The following is a 23,119-nucleotide window of genomic DNA, read 5'->3' on the forward strand; positions in this document are numbered from 1 at the left end:
GCATACTAATTCCGTTTTTTATGAACTAAGATTAGGAGCTAAAAGCCTATAAATATTATTTGTTGCCTAAACTTTTTCAGTGTCCCGGATTTTACTTTTAAATGTTTGCACTCCTACGCTACAAGGTTAACTTGATTATGTTAAATGAGGTAAAAACTAATTAGGTTTTTAAAAAGGGAATTCCGAAGACAACAGCAAAAAAAAAAAAAAAAAAAAAAGGTAACATCTCGCTCTCTCGAAGTGCTGTTGCAATGTTAACAAGGTACTAGCTTTTTAAGGGAGTCAAGTTTTTAAAAACTTATTAGCTTCTTATGCTTGACCCTAAAGAAAATTGTTATCTTACACTTTCAAAATAAAATAACATTACAAAATGTGGAAAGCACAAAAACTGAAGGCAACCCATGAAGTAAAAAGGCCACAAAACAGATTAAATTAAAAGATGCAAACTCCAGCCTCATGTCATGCACACAAATTAAATAGGAGAAGTGGAACTTTCCTCACAACTCACTTGACATGAACAATACTTGTTACATAAATAAGAGCTTCGAAATCTACAACCCTGTTGAGAATAGGAGGAATATGAAGATACTTGAGATTTCCAGTACTATAATTATAAGACGTGGCTCTTTTATTAGAGTCAAGCATAAGAAGCTCGTCATTTTTCCAAAATATCAATGGCTTCTTAATGCCTTGTAAGGGTCCAATGGTTAAGAGTTTTGTCCATGAACTCTTAACTCCGTCATACTCGTCCATTACCCATATCTCACATGATTCAGAATCCTCACTCCGATCGTAACGAGAGCAAAAAGAAGCAAGAGATTTATTTCGCAGAAAAATATAATAAAACCGAAAACCGGATTTTGTCCTAGAAGGCAAGTGTATTATATGAAATGTCTCATCACCTAAATCAAATGAAAGTATATATTCCTCGCCATCTGTTGCATACCAGTAACAGAATCCCTTCATGTACACTGAACAAGAACAGGAATAGGTTGTACTTGATATATCAATCTTAATCTCTTTCCAAAAGTTAGCATCCGTGGTGTATACCTCAGCCGTGTGAGGAAGAGCAATACGATGATAATATGTTCGCTCATCATCTGAATACTCACAGTTTTCTATAATTCGCACAACCTTGTATTCTTTAGCATTGCAATCATAGCCAAATCCCAATGCTTGAAAGGTGGTTTCCAATTCAAATTTTCCCTTGGGAGGGGAAGGTAGAAGAAGGCATGAAACGGGAAGTTGCCTGAATTCTCTTGTTGCAGGATTGCACAATAGCACATTTCTCCCTGCTTCAACACAGACAATCCCACTGCAATAACCGAAAATCAATACAAAATCATGATCTTCCAATGGAAACGGTATATTTAGCTCCTCAACATCATAATGAAGGTTGTGCTCATCACTATCAATGGAAATATTAATCATGGACCAGAAAACCTCTTGTTTCCAACTCTGGTCTGGGAAAATGTGAGCCTGAGAACGGTTGAGAAGGATACAAGTGGAGGATGAGAGTTTGTTGTCCACGGAATTGTTGAGATGTTTGGCCACAAAACTTGGATTATTGATGAGAGAGAACCAAGATTTGCGTACACATTTGAACCGCATCAGAGCCTTGGGCGGCAACCTGGACATGATTTCAGCCACCCTATCTTCAGGAGTTTCACTTTCATGCACATGAGACATTCTGACAGTTTTGTTTACAAGAAAGAACATAACCAGTTTGAGAGCCAAACTAATCCAACTCCAAGTCCCTAAAACCAGGTAGATCGAGGTTCAATTACTAAACATATTACCACAAAAGGTGCCAAAATTCAACATTACTAAATAAACATGGAGTTCCACAACCACAACATATATATAGCTATTAAAGAAAATAGGGGTGATCCAGAGTTGGTGTCTTTTGGTTTTCCAAACAAAATAGGGGCGTTTCAGTCAGTTTCGAGTTTAATGGAGGATCATACGTTTAAATTTTACTATTTTTATTTATTTTTACCGATAAAAAAGGAAAAGTGATAATTAAAAGGGTTACAAAACTTTGAATTTTAACCAAAACCCATGTAATAATTTTATTTACTAAAAATATGAGTATACCCCTTGGAATTCAATTTTCATTAACTAAAACCCACAATTGTAAAATTTTCTAATAAAAACCCAATGACTAGGCTCCAACTAAGCAATATCCATAATTAAGTATGACTTGGCAAAATTGGTATTTTTGGATGTCTAAATTACCCCTAATATCATTGACTTTGGGTCTATTACTTGTTATCTATATTTATTTTATATTATTTCATTCAATTAAACATTTTGAAATGTTTATGCGTATTTGGAAAAGAAAAATTTTAGTGTCATGATTTCAATGCATATTAATAACAAAAATTACATGATATTAGAGTTTTTGATTCCTTATATAGTTGTTTTCACATTTATGTAAAAATGAGCTTTTTTTTATCCTTTTCAAATAATTGTAACAGGTAAATTAGTATTTTTTACAAATATACAAATGTTATTTTATTCAAAATTACCAATATTTTACATATATAAAATAACAATATAAGTTCCAGGTAAAATAATACATGCAAACGTTCCTAACATTAAGTTATTTGCATACACATATATATAATAATATCAAAACGTGCCTAACATATGTAATAATACATGCAAAATAATTTACCTACAGAATAAATGAATGTTGATTGATTGCAAACAACACATAATAATAACAAATGTGCCTGTTATATGTAATAATGCATGCAAAATAATTTACCTACAATAATTGTCAAACAAATATAAAAAATGGTAAGACAAGTATAAAGTAGATACTTTTGTTATTTTACATATAAATATAGGTAAATTATTTTACACACATGTATAATAATAATATTTTACATATAAATATAGGCAAATTATTTTACATGCACATATAAAATAATAATAATAATAATAATAATAATAAAATGTGCCTTATATATATTAATACATGTAAAATAATTTATCTATAACATATAGAAATGTTATTTTATTCAAAGTTAATTACGTATATTTTATATAAAGATATAGTTAAATTACTTTACACATACATACATATGGTAACAATATAATGTGTCCAACATATGTAAAAAAAAATAATTATCCAAGCCTAACATATGTACTAATACATGCAAATTAATTTAACTACAACATTAATTTACCTATATATTACATATAAATATAGGTAAATTATGTTACATACCGTAATAATAATGTGACGAATATATATATGTAATGATTTACCTACAAAATATAAAAATATTACTTTCTTTCAAATACATATAATTATAAGTGGCTAAAAAACGTGAAGAGGAGTAATTAGAATTTAATGCCCATATTATGTTGGCATGATTGAAGCCAAAATTGGTGGGTTGTGTGTGAGAAAACGTTAGCAGGGTTGTGGCATATGTTGTAAATTATCTGAAGTAATAGGTCATTTAATTTCTAATGTGGCAACATATTTGAATTTTGGGTTTATATTAGATGTTTAAAGATATGTGGGTTTTAATCTAAAAATTAAGAGTTGTATGGGCCTATATATAAAGAACCCTTACAAATATAAGTAATTTATTTCACACAAATATAATAATAACAAATTGTGTCTGATGTATACATGCAAAATAATTTACCTACAATAATTGTCAAACAAATATAATACATGGAACAGATGATGGTAAGACAAGCATAAAGTAGATACTTTTGTAATAATAAAGCACTTATTTGCCATAATTATGGTGGACAATTAAATACATCAACATAATTAGGTGTTGTGGCACAATAGTAACTATTTTGAAAATAATAGGTATTTATTTGTTTACATGGCAGTTTATTTCAAATTTGGGTTTTATTTGGATGTTTAAAACGAGATAGGTTTTTGTCAACAAAATAAATGGTTACATAAGCTTATATCTAAAGAACCCTTTTATTTAATAGTTAGGACAAAACCAAATATCAAACCAACCCAATAAAACTGACCAAGCAAAATAATTTATCGAGCTTCTGATTTTACCTCTAATGTTAAGTCTTTGCCCGTTTATTTAGCCCGTTCCTTCTGATGGAGAGAGAAAAGGTTTATAACCTCAGATTAATTTCTCTCTCTAACGTCTATAATTTTCTGATTTCATCAGCTCATTATCCGATCTTCTTCTCCGTCAAACTCTGAAAATGACGACGGAAATCCTGATGGATGTGATAAATAGGTACAGTTGATCCAGTTAAACTCGCGATCCCACGACTCGCATGACAGAAAGTTGAGAAGCAATGCTTCGGGTTCGCTGACTTGCGAGCTGGTGTAAAGGAAGCAAGGTAGTTAGTAGCATCTAATAAGGATAAAACTGTTAAAAGCACAGTTAGTTAGAATTGTTATAAGGTGGTTATGACAGCTTGTAATTAGTGAATGTTTGTTTGGGTACTTTTGTAATTAGCTGGTTAGCTAAGACTAGTGAGTCACTAGTATATATATGTATATACCATTGTATAATTTTATCTTGATGAAATGAAAGATAACATTTCTAATATGGTATCACCCGCCTAAAAGTCTCACGACATTTTCGATCCTATTTTTCCCGCCTCTCTCTCTGCATCGTCTCCTAGGGTTTGCTTCTTCTTCTCCGATCAATTGATCACTTCAACGCTCTTGCTTGTGGTCTCTGCTTCTTCTTCAAGCTATGGCGACCTCTGCAACTCAGTCTTCTTTCGCTTCGGATTCTCCTATTCATCTTATTCCTGCTGCCCTTTCTAACCCTAATTCTGCAATTATGATCCAAAACATTGGATCCATGGTTCCAATCAAGCTTACAACGACGAACTACGTGACCTGGAGTTCTTTATTCGCTCTGATTTTCCGCCGGTACAATCTTACCAGATTCATTGACGGCACAATGGTTGTTCCGTCGAAATTTCTTCTCGATGCATTTGGAAATCGCACCGCCACTCTGAATCCCCAATATGTTGCGTGGTATGAGAATGATCAGAACATCTTGCTCTGGATCAACTTTACGCTCTCGAATGCTCTCATTCCCTACAATGTTGGTGTTAATTCAGCTCGGGAGTTATGGTCCAAATTGGAATCGCGTCTCGCCACTGCATCGCAATCGCACATTCATGAACTTCGCTCTCGTCTTCACAATATCACGAAGGGCGATTCTACGGCTGCAATCTATCTTCAACAAATCGAAAAAATTGCTGATGCCCTAGCCAATGCCGATGCTCCAATTGAAGACTCTGAGCTGATATATGTAATTCTCGACGGTCTGCCTTCTGAGTATGAATCTTTCATTGATGCTGTTCAATTTCGCCTTGGCTCCACCACTGTTGATGAACTCCATGGTCTTCTCTTGAGTAAGGAACTGCAATTAAATGCTCGCAAGCCAGCTTCTTCATCAGCATCGATTCACGCTTTTAATACATCTGCTGGTCTTCTTCCCACACCAACTGGTGATTTTGGTCCTCAGTCATTTTTTACTTAGAATGGCTCCACTTCGAGTCGTGGCAATTTCTCTAATTCTCACCAATTTCACAATCGAGATACTCAGCGGAATTTCCAAGGCTCTCAAAGTCATCCAAGGTTTAATCGTGGAAATCAAGGCAATCACCGATATAATCGTGGCAATCAAAGTTCTTGTTCCTACTACAATAACTCCAACAGAAAGCTATCTTGCCAGATTTGCCGTCAGAGGATTATGAAGCTGCAGAGTGTCCTTATCGCATGAATCCTCACTATGGTACTAAGCTTTCTCCGACTACATACAATGTAACTACCTCTCCTACATGGTTGCTTGATTCTAGTGCTAGCTTGCACATGACCAATTCTTCAACTCATTTGCAAAATCCTGAGCCTTACCATGGCCCTAAACAAGTTTATGTTGGTGATGGCAAAGGTTTGCCCATCCTTAACTCTGGATCTTCTAATATTAACACTACCACTCACTGTTTTGCTCTCAAGAATGTCCTGCATGTTCCTCATCTTAAGCAAGATTTGATTTCTGCAAATCGATTCATACTTGATAATTGGTGTTCAATTCATTTGTATCATTTTCACTTTCTTGTGAAGGATCTTTCTTCAGAGAAAACGCTCTTTAAGGGTCTTGTGAGAGATGGATTCTATCCATTTCATGCATCTTCTATTGCTGGTAATAAACAAGCTTTTGCAGCACATGCTAAAGCTTCCCTACATACATGGCATCAAAGATTGGGTCATCCTGGCTTCAAAATACTACATAAGCTTGCAATAAAGTCATGTATTTCTCTTTCTAGTGTTTTACATAAAACTGTCTGCTCTAGCTGTGCTCTAGGCAAGTCTTCAAAATTGCCTTTTGTTTCTGTTTCCTGTACCTCCAGTAAACCTCTGGAATTGTTACACACTGATGTATGGGGTCCAGCACTTCTTCTTTCTATAAATGGACATTGTTACTACATCATTTTTGTTGATGATTATACCAAATACACTTGGTTCTTTCCTCTTGCATCCAAGTCTGATGTCTTTGACACATTTGTCAAATTGAAAGCTCTCGTGGAAAATCTGCTCAGTTCTAAAATAGTTACTATAAGATATGATTCTGGTGGAGAGTTTCTTAGTCTCAAGCTCATCAATTATCTGCAATTACATGGCATTTCACATCAGTTAAGTTGCCCTCACACGCCTGAACAGAATGGTTGTGCTGAACACAAGCATCGACATCTAGTCGAAACTGCTAGAACTCTTCTCACAGCCTCTCAAGTTCCTAAGCTCTATTGGGATGATGCTTTTGCTACGGCTATCTATCTGATTAACAGAATGCCAACAGCTACCAAGTCTTCTCTTTGGGAGTTGCTATTTCACAAACCTCCGGAGTATTCCTTTCTGAAAGTGTTTGGCTGCAGATGTTTTCCATGGCTGAAGCCTTATACTTCTTCTAAACTTGATCCAAAGAGCAAAGTATGTGTCTTCTTGGGTTACAGTTTGAATCACAAGGGTTATAAATGTCTCGATACTCATACTGGCAGAGTATATCTTTCACGGCATGTTATTTTTTATGAAATCACTTTTCCTTTTGCTCAACAAGACTTATCTCAGTCTCTCCCATCCAGTTCTAGTTCTTCAATACTACGGAATCATCACACCATTCCCACCACTTTAACTTTTCCCATTATACCTTCACCACTACCATCTCATTCCTTTGCTGCATCTAGTTCCCTTCCTGCCCCTATTTCCTCTTCCTCATCTCCTCATCCTATTTCTCATCCCATCTCTGCCCCTAATCCACTTGTTGTACCTTCTATACCTCAAAACACTCATGCCATGCAAACTCGTTCCAAATCCGGTATTGTCAAACCAAAGGCTTTTTTAAGCAACTAAACATTCTCACTGGACTATATACCCTCCACTTATCTTTAAGCCTCCAAACACTCTCACTGGAGGAAAGCTATGCAGGAATAATTTAATGCTCTTATTCAAACTGGCACTTGGTCTTTGGTCCCTTCTCATTTTTCTCAAAATCTGGTTGGTGCAAAATGGGTATTCAGAATTAAACGCAAGCCTGATGGTACCATTGACAGGTACAAAGCAAGGCTTGTTGCCAAAGGATTTCATCAGCAACAAGGTTTAGACTACACTGAAACATTTAGTCCAGTTGCAAAGCCAGTTACCATTCGGCTTCTTCTTACTTTGGCTGCCAAGTTTGATTGGTTCCTCAATCAACTTGATATCAGCAATGCATTTTTGCATGGTAATCTCACTGAATCTGTGTTTATGGTACAACCACCAGGATTTGAAGACCCTACAAAGCCTACTCATGTTTGTCATTTGCATAAATCTTTGTATGGTTTGAAGCAAGCCCCCAGGGCTTGGTATGAGAAATTAATAACTGCCTTAAAGTCTCTCGGTTTCTTTGGTTCTCAGAATGACTATTCTCTGTTTGTCAAACGGGAACCAACTCTGGTCTTCATTTTGATTTATGTTGATGACATTATTGTCACTGGTCCAAGCTCCCATCTTTGCTAAGAGGTTATAACTCAACTCGGTGCCTTATTTCCTGTCAAAGATCTTGGCCCCCTTCATTACTTTCTTGGCATTGAAGTAACAAGATCATCCTCGGGGATATTGCTTTCTCAGAACAAATATATTCTTGATCTACTCACTAAAGCTCATATGGAGGGTTCCAAGCCTTGTGTTACCCCAATTAGCACCACTAAATTGGATCATGAATCTCCTCTGCTTGATAATACTGAAGAATATCGATCTCTAGTTGGTGGTTTGCAGTATTTAACTTGGACTAGGCCTGACTTATCTTATGCAGTGAATTTGGTCTGTCAATTCATGCATAGTCCAAGGCAAGCACATTTCCAGGCCGTCAAGCGCATTTTTCGATATCTTAAGGCTTCATTGCCAATTGGCTTAGGGTTTCCTAAGTGTTCCAAGTCTCTCACTCTCACTGCCTTCTCCGATGCAGATTGGGCAGGTTGCAGTATTGACAGAAGATCCACTAGTGGTTTTGTAATTTTTTTGGGAGACTTTCTTATTAGCTGGAGTGCAAAGAAACAACCTACTGTGGCTCGATCCTCAATTGAGGCTGAATATCGGTCTCTTGCAAACACTGCAGCTGAACTCACCTGGATTTGCAAGTTACTGACTGATGTTGCCCTTGTTCTTCCCTCTTCTCCACAACTTTAGTGTGATAATATCTCTGCAATTTCCTTGGCTAAGAACCCTATTTTTCATGCACGAACCAAACATGTGGAGATAGATTATCACTATATCCAAGAAAAGGTGCTCGCCAATCAAGTGCAAGTTCTTTTTGTCTGCACGGAAGATCAACTTGTTGACCTTTGTACTAAACCTCTATCCAAGCCTCGGTTCATCTTCCTTTGCAACAAACTCTCTCTTCGGTTCCCTCAGTTAGGTTTGCGGGGGGATAATAAGGATAAAACTGTTAAAAGCACAGTTAGTTAGAATTGTTATAAGGTGGTTATGACAGCTTCTAATTAGTGAATGTTTGTTTGGGTACTTTTGTAATTAGTTGGTTAGCTAAGACTAGTGAGTCACTAGTATATATATGTATATACCATTGTATAATTTTATCTTGATGAAATGAAAGATAACATTTCTAATAGCATCTTGGAGCATGACCTTATCGTAGCGGCTGGAGCCACAGTACTTGAAGTTTGGTCGTTGTGAGGGCGTCGTATAATAGGTGGCCTGGCAGAAGTTCCTGCAGCAGAGGATAAGGATGAGGGTTTGGAGATTGAAGTCTAGAGGGCCCAAGAGGCCACTAGTTAGTCTTGGTAAAGCCCCCAGACGATGGATTTTTTTTGAAACGAGGCGCAGTTTTTTGATCCTAGGAGCTCTCTGACCATGCTGTATGGTCAGCTGTTTGGTTGGTGGCCATGGTCGTCGGGTGGAGAGGGAGAATAATAGAGATTTTATGGGACACAAAAGTTAAGATGGGTTTGGAAAGAGAATACGTGGCCCGGTCTATGTGTTTTACTGTTTTTTATTATTATTACTATTTTTTTTTCTAAGAATGACTTTACATAGTTTACCTTCACGTGATATTTTTTGTCTAAAAATACTTAATACAGTCTTAGTATTCTAGGCTTGTTGAATCACTAAGAGTGAGTGATTATAAAGTTATGGTTTAGGACCGTAATTATTTACTATGAATTTGATAATTCTTTGATGCTAACCCATGTTCCAAAAATTTCAATTAGAATTTAATATGCAGACTATAAATATCGCTTGGTTGATTGTCTTCTTTTGTTTGTCCTAATTGTAGGTTTTAATGATTTTACTATTATCAAACTTGTGTTTGTCTTATTTATTTCAAGTTGCCAACTTTTGGGTTTAATTGCCACTTGTAAATACAATTATGCGTTGGCAGTAACATTGCTCAATTTATGAGAGTCATTGTTTAGTTCTACAAATAATCAATATTTAGTAAAAGAATAAGTGATAGTATTTATGTTCAGTTCTAGAAATCAGCAGTATTCAACCCTTAAGAGCATGATGTTCATCTTAAGTGAACTTACAATTACTAATCACAAGAAGCCCTCTTCAATTTCAGGATGATGTTCCAACAGAAATTGCATCAAATTACTTGTCTAAAAATCCTAATGGTCGCGAATCACTAAGACAATTAGATAGTTTTAATCGCGGTGATTAATCATTCAAAGCAAGCATGCATGCATTCATAAGTGTGGAAGTGTGCAGATACATACACTTAAGGAACAATTTGAAAGGAAAAGAAGTGAAAGATGCCATTTGTTAGATTGCTTTCCAAGTTGTATTCACATTTTCAGTAACTACAAACATAATTGCAAGCTGAAATGATGCATAGCATGTGTGTAGAGGTGTAAAGTGGCCAAAAGTTGATGTTTGCAAGATGAAATGATGCAAAACATGTGTGTGAAAGTTGTCTAACAGCTAGTACATGTGGAAAAGGGATGGAATATAAGGCAAATGCATAAAAAACTGAAGAATGAAGGCACATGGACAGCTACAAAAGAGTTGAATTAGCAAGAGAGGAATGATTGCCTTTTGTTAAAGGCAAGACACAATGATAAAAGAGCATGTAAACTAGTTGTTTTTGCATCATTTTGGTCTTTGTTTGTATTGTTTATTGAAGCCACTTGAGTGATTCTTTGCTTTGGAGCTTCTATTGATAGGAGCATATTTATGCGACTTAGTTGGCTTGTTCTTGTGCATTTATGTCGTGTTTCCTTAGTTATTTTAATGTTTAAAGTCATTTTCGTGTGTTTTCAGATTTTAAGGACAAAGTAGGCAAGAAGATGCATTTTGGAGCATTTTGGAGCAAAATGGAGCTTGGAATGCATGTCACATATTTGGAACCAAGGTTTGGACGAAATTGAAGACTTGAAGAGGCTAAGAATGTGAAGAATTAGTGTACAAAGGATCATGAACTCAGCCACAAAAGGACACACATCCTTGCCATGCAATCCACATAGCATTCCCTTTGGATTCCCATGCATGCTTAATCATCCTTGTCCCTTAAAATATTTCTGATTTCATGCCTCAATACACTCAATTATCACACTCAATTGCTGCATACCTCTTGTTCCCTTCACCCATCAGATTTCACAACCATTCCATGCACCAATTGATGCTTCATCATTTGGGATCCAATGCCTTGTGCAACACATGTTGCTGCACCTTTAACTAATTTCTGAAACATTTCACCTCCCCTTTTCATTTCCATGCAATGAACACAATCATTCATGCTCCCTAGCTGAAATACCACTCCATTTTACCCTCCATACTTTGCATCATTGCTCCATTTTCATCCTTGGACCATTGCACACCACAAATTCACCCTCCTTGCTGTGCATTTCCCCACTGCCTAATCTGATTCTCTAGGGTTTTTGGGGCCTATATATACATGTTTACAACCCTTGGCAAAGGGTTGAACCTCCCATATTCATCATTCATGCAGAAAATTCGTCCATACTCACCCTAGGCAGCAAAACACCCCAAAAACACCATTCTAGTGCCCAGAAAACATAATAGCCACTCCACCTTATTCCACCATCTTTGCCGAGTTCTCTACCACCCTCCAACCATCAAACACTCCTCCACACTCACCCTAAACCTTTCCATACCATTCCCCATCCATTCTACACCATAAAACTACCCAAAACCTGTCCATAACCCAATCTGCCGCAAGCAAGGGAAATGAGGAATCTTGGATGCACTTACTGCCAAGTTGGAGCATTCTAGGTGTTTTCTTTCTTTGGATTTTAATGTCTAATTCATGTAATCTTTGTTTTGCTTTAAGTATGATTGGCTAATTTCGTTTTTGGCTAAGGGTGTATTCAAAACCATGATTATATATGTGAAATGAGTTGATTACTTCCAGTTATTGTTACATAAGTCGTGAATACAATTTGCTTAACCATTTGATTTAGAACTTATTCTTGTATGTTGATTGAGAGTGCACGCTTAATTTGCATGCTTGAATTTGATGCTAGGATATAAATTTGTTTCACCTAATCGTTATGAATTTATATTCGTAAGTAGTGAAGGTCGCTAGTCACGATCGTGTTAAGTAGATTCCTGGCAAGAGTATCATGCTTTTCATAGTTACGAATGCCTTGTCGATGCTTATGATTTCCAAAGAACGTAATGATTCTAACTTGTGCCTTTATCATGCTGTTCATATAAAGAACTTGTTAGGAATAATTTGTTTGCGATGCATATTCATCGATTTCAATGATCCTAGGGAAATCTGAAGGTTAATTTAAGCGGACCTAATTAACTTGGAGTGTTGAGGTTCATAACTTATTCAATTGATAACTGGAAATCGATTTAGGTTGCATATATTTCATGTGTGGAGAAGAACCCCTTAGCCATTCCATCATCCATTGATTTTTCATAACTTTGTATTACAATCTGTTTCTCTTACACTCTGCCATTTAAGTTTATTTTCGTCCAAATCAAATCCCCAATTATTTTGAATTCCTAGATTAATTGGAAAGTGTGTTGGTTTATGTTTTTAAGTGTTTTGGTACAAGTTAAAACCCAAATTCGTCCAATTTGATGGTTTGTGTTCAAAACTACCCAGAAAGTGGTTTTTAGGCAGTTTTGAGTGTTTGTTTGCTGTTTTGATTCTTTTGGTTCGTTTTAGTGTTTTAGAGTTTTAGAGTTTAGTTTTGCATTTTTTGAGTCTAATCTAGTGCTTTAAACTTTGTTTTTACATTTCTAAGTCAGTTTTCAAGTGTTTAGCAATCCCTCCTAATCCCCGGTCTAGAACGATCCCTATTTACATACTTTGCTACAATTGATAAAAAGAGGGTTTAATTTTGTGTGTTAACTTATTTTTCACATCATCTATAAATAGGGAGTGAAGGGAAGAACAACACACTACGTCAAAAATACCCCCTCTCATCTCAGAAATTCGTCCAGCCACATTCCACACCATTCTACACTCCCAAATCACCATACATCCATAAGTCCTTACCTTTGCCGCACCCTCCACCTATCCTAAACACTACCATACCATCTCACATCCATTCCTCCATAAAAATATCACCCAAAACCTATCCTCAAGTCTTGTGCTGCAGCAAAGAGGAAGGAGGACAGTCCATAGGCGTGCTTGTTGTTCAAAGTGGATCGTTGAAGCGTCTAGGTGTTTTCTTTCTTTTGTTTTCAATGTCTAAATTTGTTTATCTTTGCTTTTTGAGTATGAGAAACTAAACCCCCCTTGGCTAGGGGGGATTCAAAACCATGTTTATGCTTGCTATATGATTTGATTACTTCCAATTGCGTTTCATAAGTTGTGAATTTAATTTGCCTATCTACAAGAATTAAAACTGATTTGTGTATGTTGGTTGAGAGTGCACGCTTAATTTTCATGCATAAGTGCGATGCTAGGATATAAGGGAATTTCACCTAATTCTTACGAACTTATATTCAAAAGTAGTAAGGTTGTTGATCACAATCGTGTTAAGTAAATTCTTGGCATAAGTTTCATGCAATTCATAGTAACAAGTGCCTCGCCAATGCTTATGGTTTTCATAGAACTTAATGATTCTTGCTTGTATCTCTATTATGCAATTCATGTAGGAAGCTTGTGGGGAATGCTTTGGGTTGTCGTATGCAATTCATCCAATTCAATAACTTAAGGGAAATCTGAAAGTTAATTCAAGCGTATCTAATTAACTTGGGGTGTTGGGAATTCATGGTTTATTGAGAAGCAATTGGAAATCGTTTCGTATGCAAGTGTGACATGTGTGGAGAAGAACCCCTTAGCTAGCCTTCCATCCATTCACTTTAACCAATTTCGTTCTACAATCTGTTTTAATTACAAAGTTTTGTCTTGTTTTCAATTTCGTCAAAACCAAATCCCCCTTTATTTTAAGGTGTTAGATTAGTTAGAAATCCATTTAGTTTGTGTTTTTAAGTGTTTTGATTCAAGTGGTAACCCAATTTCGTCCAAATTTGTGTTTGTGCTCAAAATTGCCCAGAAAGTGTTTTTAAGGCAGTTTTGAGTGTTTGTTTGCTGTTTTGAGTCTTTTGGTATGTTTCAGTGTTTCAAACTTTAGTTTTACATTCTTTGAGTCTAGATTAGTTAGAAAGTGTTTTGGTTTGTGTTTTTAAGTGTTTTGATTCAAGTTATAACCCAATTTCGTTCAGATTTATGTTAGAGTTCAAAACTGCCCAGAAAGTGTTTTTAAGGCAGTTTTGAGTCTTTTGGTTTGTTTTAGTGTTTTAAATTTTAGTTTTGCATTCTTTGAATCTAGTTTAGTGTTTTAAACTTTTTTTTTACGTTCCTAAGTCAGTTTTCAAGTGTTTAGCAATCCCTCCTAATCCCCGGTCCAGAACGATCCCTACTTATACTTATACTACAGTTGTCAAAAGAGGGTTAAATTTGTGTGTTAAGTTAATTTTCGCATCACCTAACGGCGGGAAAATTGTCTTATCAAAATAACAGTCTGCAAACCATGCGGTAAACATATCACCAATCAAGGGTTCTAAATATTGAATGATAGATAGTGTTCAACATCAAATGCCCAATTCGGCGATGATGCTTCATTTTAGTACGTTGTGGCAGTGCAATAGGCATATAGATAACACAACCAAAAACTCGTAAATGTATAATGTTTGGCTGGTGCCCAAACTAGAGTTATACTGAGAAGTATTGATGGTTAGCAACATGTCTCAACCGAACTAATAATGCATCATGTAAAATGACATGTCCCCATGTAAAAACTAGCAATTTTGTTTTCATGAGCAGAGCGCGGGTAATTAATTTCATCCGCTTAATAAATGCTTTTGCTAAACCAATTTGGGTATGGACATGAGGAACATATGGTCCTTATTTAATAGCTTATGAATTGAGATTCTCATGGCCTTTATTAGAATTAAGTTGTGGCACTTCGGCTCTTCAAACTTAAGGTACTTATCAAGAAACTTCATGTCCGATCTTGAGGATCTAGAGACTTCATGCCTGATCTTTTTGCATGATGGAACTTCGGGTCCAATAATTTTATATATTGAGGATCAAGAAACTTCAGGTTCTAATCTGATCAAGGAACTTCAGGCTCAGTATGTACTCATCGTAACAAAAAGAAGTACAATAAATAAATTACAGCAATAGGCGGTAATTCTAGCCATGGTAAATAAATTGCATTTAAGTAAAATAAAGCTTGTGACAAGGGCTTCAATTCAGCATCATTCACATAAATAAAAACTTAAAGCAGTAGGCGGCAATATCGTCGTCCATAGTAAATAAATTGCTTTAAAGTAAATAGTACTTGTGAAAGGATTTTAAGCCAACACCATTCACATAAACAACAATAACATGAAATATATATATATATATTTTTTTTTTCTTTTCAGAATGGTGGTTCCAAAAATCTTTGGAGAAATGTTGTGGGTACTTTGTGTATTATTTCTCTCGGAATCCTATTTACACACATGCGTACACCAAGTATTAATAATGGATCACATGCACCATTCAAAACCTTTTGGTTTTTTTCCCTTTTTGTTTTATTATATCTTCCCTTCATTTCTGTCAGGGCACCCAACCAAATTACTCTTATTTTATTATTATTAGATATATATTTTTTTAATCTTTTCAAATGGTACAGATGCACCATCCCTCTTTTTCGTTTGTTATTATTATTTTTCTTGTCACCTTTTGTTTAGTGGGGTGCAGAAACTTTTCTTTGCGCATAACGCCAGTATAATAAATCGGAGATGGTGGAAAAACACAGTTCAGGGTATAGGGTGGAGCTGTTGAGCAGGAGTATATGCGCATCTTGGCAACTTCTGCAAGAATGGAGAAACAAAAGCTGAAACCAAGAAAGATAAAAGAAAAGAGTTTTTATACTTTTGAGGATTTAGCTCCCCTTTTTTTTTTCTTTCTTTCTTTCTTTTGGGTTTCTTCCAGCTACAGTTAAAAGGACCAGGAGACAAAGCATACTTGTCCCTTTTCCGGTTCTGTTTTCGTCAAAGGGACTGGCGGGTTGGGTCAGTGTGCTTTGACTGGGTGCTCCACGGATCTGAACAGGATGTGTTCGACCGAGTTAAGGGTTGACGACTGCGACGTCTGTGAGATTCCAGCCGACGGACGGAGGTATACCGGATTTGTGCCGTTGTGCTTTCCACTGACACGAGAGCTTCTCGTGTTGATAACGTGTTGTGAAATCGACGGTGTGTGCAGTGAAATAAAAGAAACAAGAGTAGTAATGCTTTCATTAAGATTTGGAATAATAAGAGTACAAAGATAACTCTCACTATTCTCTCCTCTCCTCTTTCTCTTTTTCTTTCCTCTTTCTTTCTTTCATAATCTCTTCTGTGAACTTCACACCTTGATGTTGTGTGGTGTTTGTATTTATATAGAAAATGAGAGTAGTGTGTAGTAAGCTTCAGCAAACAAAGGAATGGTCCATTATTTAATTATTTGAGTGAACATCAACTGTTCTACAACAAAAGAAAGAATGATAGGACCTGATGTGCATCAGACAATGGATGCCTTGAAACGTGTGCAATGGGCCGCGAGAAAATATGCAGTCAAACACCAAAACAGCCCACTCAGCTGCACACATTGGAATTCGCACACATGCCAGCATGTTCACCATAAACCGACACACATTGGATTTCCTTCCACTAATCTCTAGCCCAGAGCTGAAGGGTTCTCTTCTTGTTCTTTTTCATTTTCAAAATAAACCCTCGCAGAAAAAGATCTTTAGGATTCCCAGCATAACAGGTCCCTATGTCTACACTGTCAAAATACAAAGAAGTTCTCGTTCATCATATGTATTCTTGAGAGAGAAAGAGAGATTTGAGAGAATAGCAATCTTAGAGAGAGAAATGAATTGTATCTTGTATGTATTGAATGAATGAATTGTGTTACAATAGCTACACATATATATATAGACAAGGCTATCTTAGTCACTAAGTAAGTTAACAACTGATAACAAACTTTAACTACCTAGCAACCTAATCTACGTACACTTGTCAATATCTGAAACACCTAATACATCTTTACATCCCCCCGCAATCTCATGCTTGATCGAACTAAGCATGAGATTGGAACAATGAGACTGAAACAAAGGTGCAGCAAGGCCATTGGTGAGAATATCGGCAAATTGTTCTTTGGAAGACACATGACAAACATTCAAATCTCCTCGAATCACCTTTTCCCGGACAAAATGGTAATCTATTTCAATGTGCTTTACCCGAGAATGAAAGACGGGATTAAAAGATAAAGCAATTGCCGAAATATTGTCACAGTAGATCACTGGTGTAGTGAATACAGAAACATGCAGATCACACAATAATTGACGAATGGGAAGAACAACAGGTAATTGTTCTATTTGAAGAACAACAGGTAATTGTTCTATTTGAAAATCTGGTTTGCATGGGGTGCAAACTAATTGAGGGAATGGGAAGAACAACAGGTAATTGTTCTATTTGAAAATCTGGATCAATAGGGATTTGAGACTGTGTAGAACTCTGAGAAGCTGGCTCATTGGTAGAGAAATCCAAAGATTCTGAGGCATTAGAGGGAAGTGTTTGCAATGACTCTGAGGTTGTAGGGGATGGAGCAAGTGAAGAAGATGGTTGAGGAGGTATGACTAGGTTTTGGGAAGTGACTAAGGGTGGTAAGGACCGTGGGATATGAACAGACACCTGTGACTGAGATAAAATGTTATGAGATTGAGTGGATGAGTGCTGAGAATTGGAAGAAAATCAAATTCATCAAATAACACATGTCTGGAAACCATGATTTTGTTTGTAAGAAGATTAAGACATAAATAACCTTTGTGTTATCCTGCATATCCTATAAACACACATTGAGTTGTTTTGGGTTGCAACTTAGTGGTATTATAGGGTTTTAAAAGAGGATAGCATGCATAACCAAAGATTTTAAGATGAGAAATTTGAGGAGGTCGACCAAAAAGACATTTATATTGTGAAAACATGTGCAAGGTTTGACAGGGCATTCGATTAATAAGGTACACAGAAGCAGCACATGCATGAAACCAATACTTAGAGGGCATGGAAGCATTTTGTAGAAGGGTGATAGCAGTTTCTAAAATATGGTGATGCTTTCTTTCTGCAAGACCATTTTGCTTAGGGGTGTAAGGGCATGATTTTTTATGAACTATACCCTTAGCAAGTAGGAAATGTGTAAATTGATGACTGGAGTACTCACCCCTCCATCACTTTGAAAAACTTTGAGATTGGCAGAAAATTGAGTTTTCAAAAACTGATAAAACTGAACAAAGATATTGAACACTTCACTTTTATTAATCAATGGAAAGATCCAGGTAAACCTGGTACATTCATCCACAAATGTAACATAGTATTTGTAACCTTCAACCGAAACAGTGGATGAAGGTCCCCAAACATCACGATGTATCACCTCCAAGGGGTTTACAATTTTATTTGCAGGGAAAACAAAAGGAAGTTTGGTAAATTTGCCCTCTAAACATGATTTACAAACAGAAGACACATGATAAACAGGCATAGGGATATTGGATTGTTTTAACATTGCAGATGTCACAATGTTGGAAAGATGGCCGAGCCTGTGGTGCCACAACGTTATTTTGACTTTTTGTCCAAGAAAACAGGATTGTGTGGTAGGGAATGCAGATGATTGATGTGCTTTATTGATGAGATGTTGTGGAAGAGATAAGGGAATGGGATATAGGCCAGCTCTACACAGTCCCTAGAGAAGAACTCTCCCTGTGACCTTGTCCTGGATCCAGTAAGAGAACTCATCACATATAAATTGACATTTGTTATCCTTACAAAGTCTATAAATGGATAATAAATGTTGAGATATATGAGGAACACGTAGAATTTTGTGTAATTCAAATGCATATTGAGGTGTTTTTAGTGTACTAGAGCCAATATGAGATATGTTCAAACCTGAACCACTGGCTGTGGTTACGGTATCTGTACCAGAGAAGGGAGTAGCAAGATTAAGGTTTGCCAAATTAGAAGTCATGTGAGATGTTGCTCCTATATCAGCCACCCAAAACTGGTCTGAAGGTGTTGATGGTTAACAAGTTGTATGCATAGCAGATAGAGTAGAAGATGAAGCCCCTCTTTGATGTGAGAAATCGGTTCGATGATAGCACTGTAAGGCAGTATGTCCAAATTTCCAACAAATTTGTCATTGTGGCCTAGAAGGTGGATTAGGAGAGGAAGAATGTCTCTAAAAGCAATCAACAGCAACGTGACCTCGTTTTTTACAGATTTGGCATGTGGGAATATCATAACCATGGTCAGGACATGTAGAAACATGTGGCTTTCCTAGACCAATGATTCCGGCACTGGAATTGGAAAACCCCGAATTGAATCTAGGAGTGGAATTATAGTTGTTTCTGCCTCTTCCTCTACCTCTGTAGTTGAAACTGTACCCTCCATTGTGATTAGAAGAACCACCATTATAAGAACCAGCATTGATTGAACCATTAAGACTATAGGTCTGTGATTGAGTCTGATTAGACCCTTCTCCCAACATCAGAGCCTTTCCTTTTCCTTTGTTCTCATTTGCCATCATTGCAGACACAAAAGATTCACTCACAGAATTATTTTCAACAACAGCTTCTTCGGCTAATAGCTGAGACCTAAAATCTTCAAGTGAAATAACATTGTCTCTCCCCCTTATAACTGTTCGGAAAGTATTATACTCAGCAGGCAAGCCCTTAAGTGCCAAGATTACAATGTCATCATCTTCAAAGATTACTCCTGCAGCAGAGAGATGATCGCGTACATCCTTGATCCTTTGAAGATATTGAGAGACAGAATCATAGCCTTTCTTGATATTCTGCAACTCAGTTTTCAACTGAAAAATACTTGCTTTCGTGACTGTGGAGAACCGATCCTTCAAATTAGTCCACATATCATGAGAAGTAAGACACCAATGATACAAGACATGGCTGTGGGAGATAGGGTATCAATGATCAACTGCATGAGAGCACGATCATGCATTTTCCAAATCTGAAACTCCTCAGTTTCCACACCTTCAACATCCGAATCATCTTTAAACCGAGTAGGACATGGACGAGTTCCAGTAACAAAGTAAAAAATACTATGACTTTCAAGAAGTAATCGAATCTGATAATTCCATACAAGATAATTTGTATCATCAAGCTTCACAGTAACAGAATTAGAGACATTCGAAATGAGATTCATGATTGGAGACTATACAATATGTAATTGTGCAGCAGTCACCATATTTGTAAGAATTTGAGAATTCGTGAAAACGATCACAAAACTATGGTTTCAAAGAGAAAAATCGGACAAAAAGATCACAAAGAATTCAACGTGGTGAAATCTTGTAAACTGATATCAATGCAAACAGATCTTGGAAGAAGCAATTAATTGAACACTTGGCATGCACAATGAGACATAGACGGTAATAAAGCAACTGTGCAGATACACAACCTCACAGAGCTATAGAGAGGAAAAAGAAGAGCAGAAATTCACACCAGAACAAAGTGATCAGGAATGCGGAAGCAAACAAAGCAGATCAGGATCGAGAAATCATCATCACCGGCGAGGATACCATGTCAAAATACAAAGAAGTTCTTGTTCATCATATGTATTCTTGAGAGAGAAAGAGAGATTTGAGAGAATAGCAATCTTAGAGAGAGAAATGAATTGTATCTTGTATGTATTGAATGAATGAATTGTGTTACAATAGCTACACATATATATAGACAAGGCTATCTTAGTCACTAAGTTAACAACTGATAACAAACTTTAACTACCTAGCAACCCAATCTACGTACACTTGTCAATATCTGAAACACCTAATACATCTTTACATACACCTCATTCAAAACTTCAGCCAAAATCTCTCTAGAAAGTGAGAGATGTCTCTCATTCTTCTCACCTCAAGCCCAGCGCCATGAAGGCCTTCCATTTCAGAACCTATCCAAACCAAAATCATTCGAGTTCAATCACCACTCCTCTACGATGTCCTCCTTTATCTTCTTGCTGCCTCCATTTCTTAGAAATCCAACTGGTTTCTGTCTGTGCTTTGCATGCTCGCCATATGGGGAATATTGAACCAAATTTTCGCATGAATCTACATCTGAACTTAGACATGAACAACGGTCTCACCTCTCTGCTACTTGGATCCCACCCCCAAACTTGTCTGTAAAAGTTTATTTTATTTTTATTTTTATTTTTTTGTGATGAAATGTGAGAAAGATAGTAAAAGGGGTCCAATTAGCATTGAGGCCTTGGCAATCCCCACTGTAAGCATTCTTGAACTATGCCTCATTCTTTTCTGCATTCGTGTAATTTATGTACTTTACTACTGATAATGAAATCTCTGATGAATGTTGCGGATGTGAATGCATCAATGCTGCTTTGATTTCGTGCAGTGGAATTTAGGACCGAATCAACTTCAAACGTAATCTGCAAAGGCCAAAAATAAAAATAAAAACTAATTAGACAAGAACTAAAAAGTTAATATGCTGTTTTTTTTTCTTTCATTTTCTTATTTTTTTATATAAAAAAAATTAAGGCAAGAAACCAAATAAACGAAAATAAAATAGAGTTAGAAAAATTGGGTTGCCTCCCAATTAGCGCTTTAGTTAACGTCTTTAGTTAGACGGAGAGGAATGACGTAACGATCACGTCAGTTGTTCCTTCAGAAGTAACCACTCCTTAGCAGCATCATAGAGTGTTAGTAGGTAAGGACTGACTTAAACTGTGCATTTGAATTCATTGGTTGAATCTTTCTTGTCCACCCTTCTAAGGGAATGAGTCTTTGTAAACAAATAAGGCCCCTGGACTCCCTTCTAGTAAGGTTTTGGTATTTGTTGAATTGGCTTCCACCTTGTATTTAACATCCACAATTTTTGCAATGGCTGGATTTCTCTATGAGGTACTTGGCTATCAATAAGCTTCTTCTTTCCCATATAGATTTTTGCCTGTTCGTAGGACTCATCTGGCATTTCTTCGAGTTTGATGGACTGTGTAGGTCCACTGTCTGTTACAGCCGATAAAATTTTCTTATAAGTAGGTAGCTGTCCTGTATCCGGATTTGTCACTGTGTCCAAAAACTGACCTTGTGATGTACCAAACGCTGATTTTGTATGAATAGCTTCTAACACATCAATTTTTGTGCATTCGTGCAACCTTTGTGGGAAGGGTTATAGTGGCACATAAGCATGGGTGGCCCTCGGTTCTGGGAAGAGATCCGAATGTGTTGCTTCCTCCCTTGGGTGTGAATGGCTAGCAGAGTGCTCCTCAGTTCCTGAGACAGTCTCCTCTTGATCATTAAAGTTGTTCCTACAGTTTGATACTTGAATTTGAAATCCTTGATGGGTTCTTTCAATGTACAACTCAGTTGATTCCAACAATATAGAAAGTTTGTCCTCCACTAAGAGCTCTTGTGGCACATTAGGTTGCTCAAAATATTGCTCAGGATGCTTTTTCAAACTTGTAGAACTCTGAATATGGATTGTTCCAATGCCTTTTGGAGTCAATTCTCAAATTGACATGTTTTTGGATAAACTCAGGAAAATATTCTTTTTCGGGGCACTCCAAAAGATCATGGGTCTTTAAACAACAAAGGGCACTAACTGTAGATTTAAATCCATAAAAACCCTTTTCTGCTAAAGAAACCCATAACGGCAATCCTCTTGTCGATGGTTCAATCATGGGCTTGCTCTCAAGATCAACAAATTATGACCTGCGAACCAAATAAAATAAAATAAAATCAACAAATAAATAAAAGATATATACAAAAATAATTAACTAAAAATATGATAAACACAAATTATTTGAAACAATTTCAGGCAACGGTGCCAATTTCTTGATAGAGATTTTTACTACCTACAAAAGTAAGGATAAAAACACTTAAAAACACTTTAAAATACTTGCAAGAGTACAAGGTTGTCCTAGTATAACAGCTTAAGAAAAGTCATTTTCCACAGGGATTGAATGAATAATTTGTGTTTAAAACCAACTCTTAATTAATTATTTAAAACAAAGTTTGGAAATTGTTGATTTTAGAATTTAATATAATAAAAACGAATTTTAAAATAAAACAATTAAAGAAATTAACTAGAGAACAATTTAAAAGAAAATCAATTTGTAAAACCTAGGGTTCCG

At 36.3% G+C, this 23,119-nt stretch overlaps 1 protein-coding gene across 1 annotated transcript in view; it reads right to left on the minus strand.

Moving 5' to 3' along the window:
• Positions 1–422: 422 nt before the first annotated feature.
• Positions 423–23,119, minus strand: part of LOC126611474 (F-box/kelch-repeat protein At3g06240-like) — a 137,626-nt gene continuing 114,929 nt past the window's right edge. The window contains exon 3 of the mRNA XM_050279767.1: positions 423–1,050. Within this exon, the coding sequence (XP_050135724.1) occupies positions 505–1,050 (546 nt within the window). The 3' untranslated portion in view covers positions 423–504. The remainder of the gene's footprint in view (positions 1,051–23,119) is intronic.

The sequence above is a fragment of the Malus sylvestris genome, chromosome 17, assembly GCF_916048215.2.
Source record: "Malus sylvestris chromosome 17, drMalSylv7.2, whole genome shotgun sequence".
NCBI classification, from domain to species: Eukaryota; Viridiplantae; Streptophyta; class Magnoliopsida; order Rosales; family Rosaceae; genus Malus; species Malus sylvestris.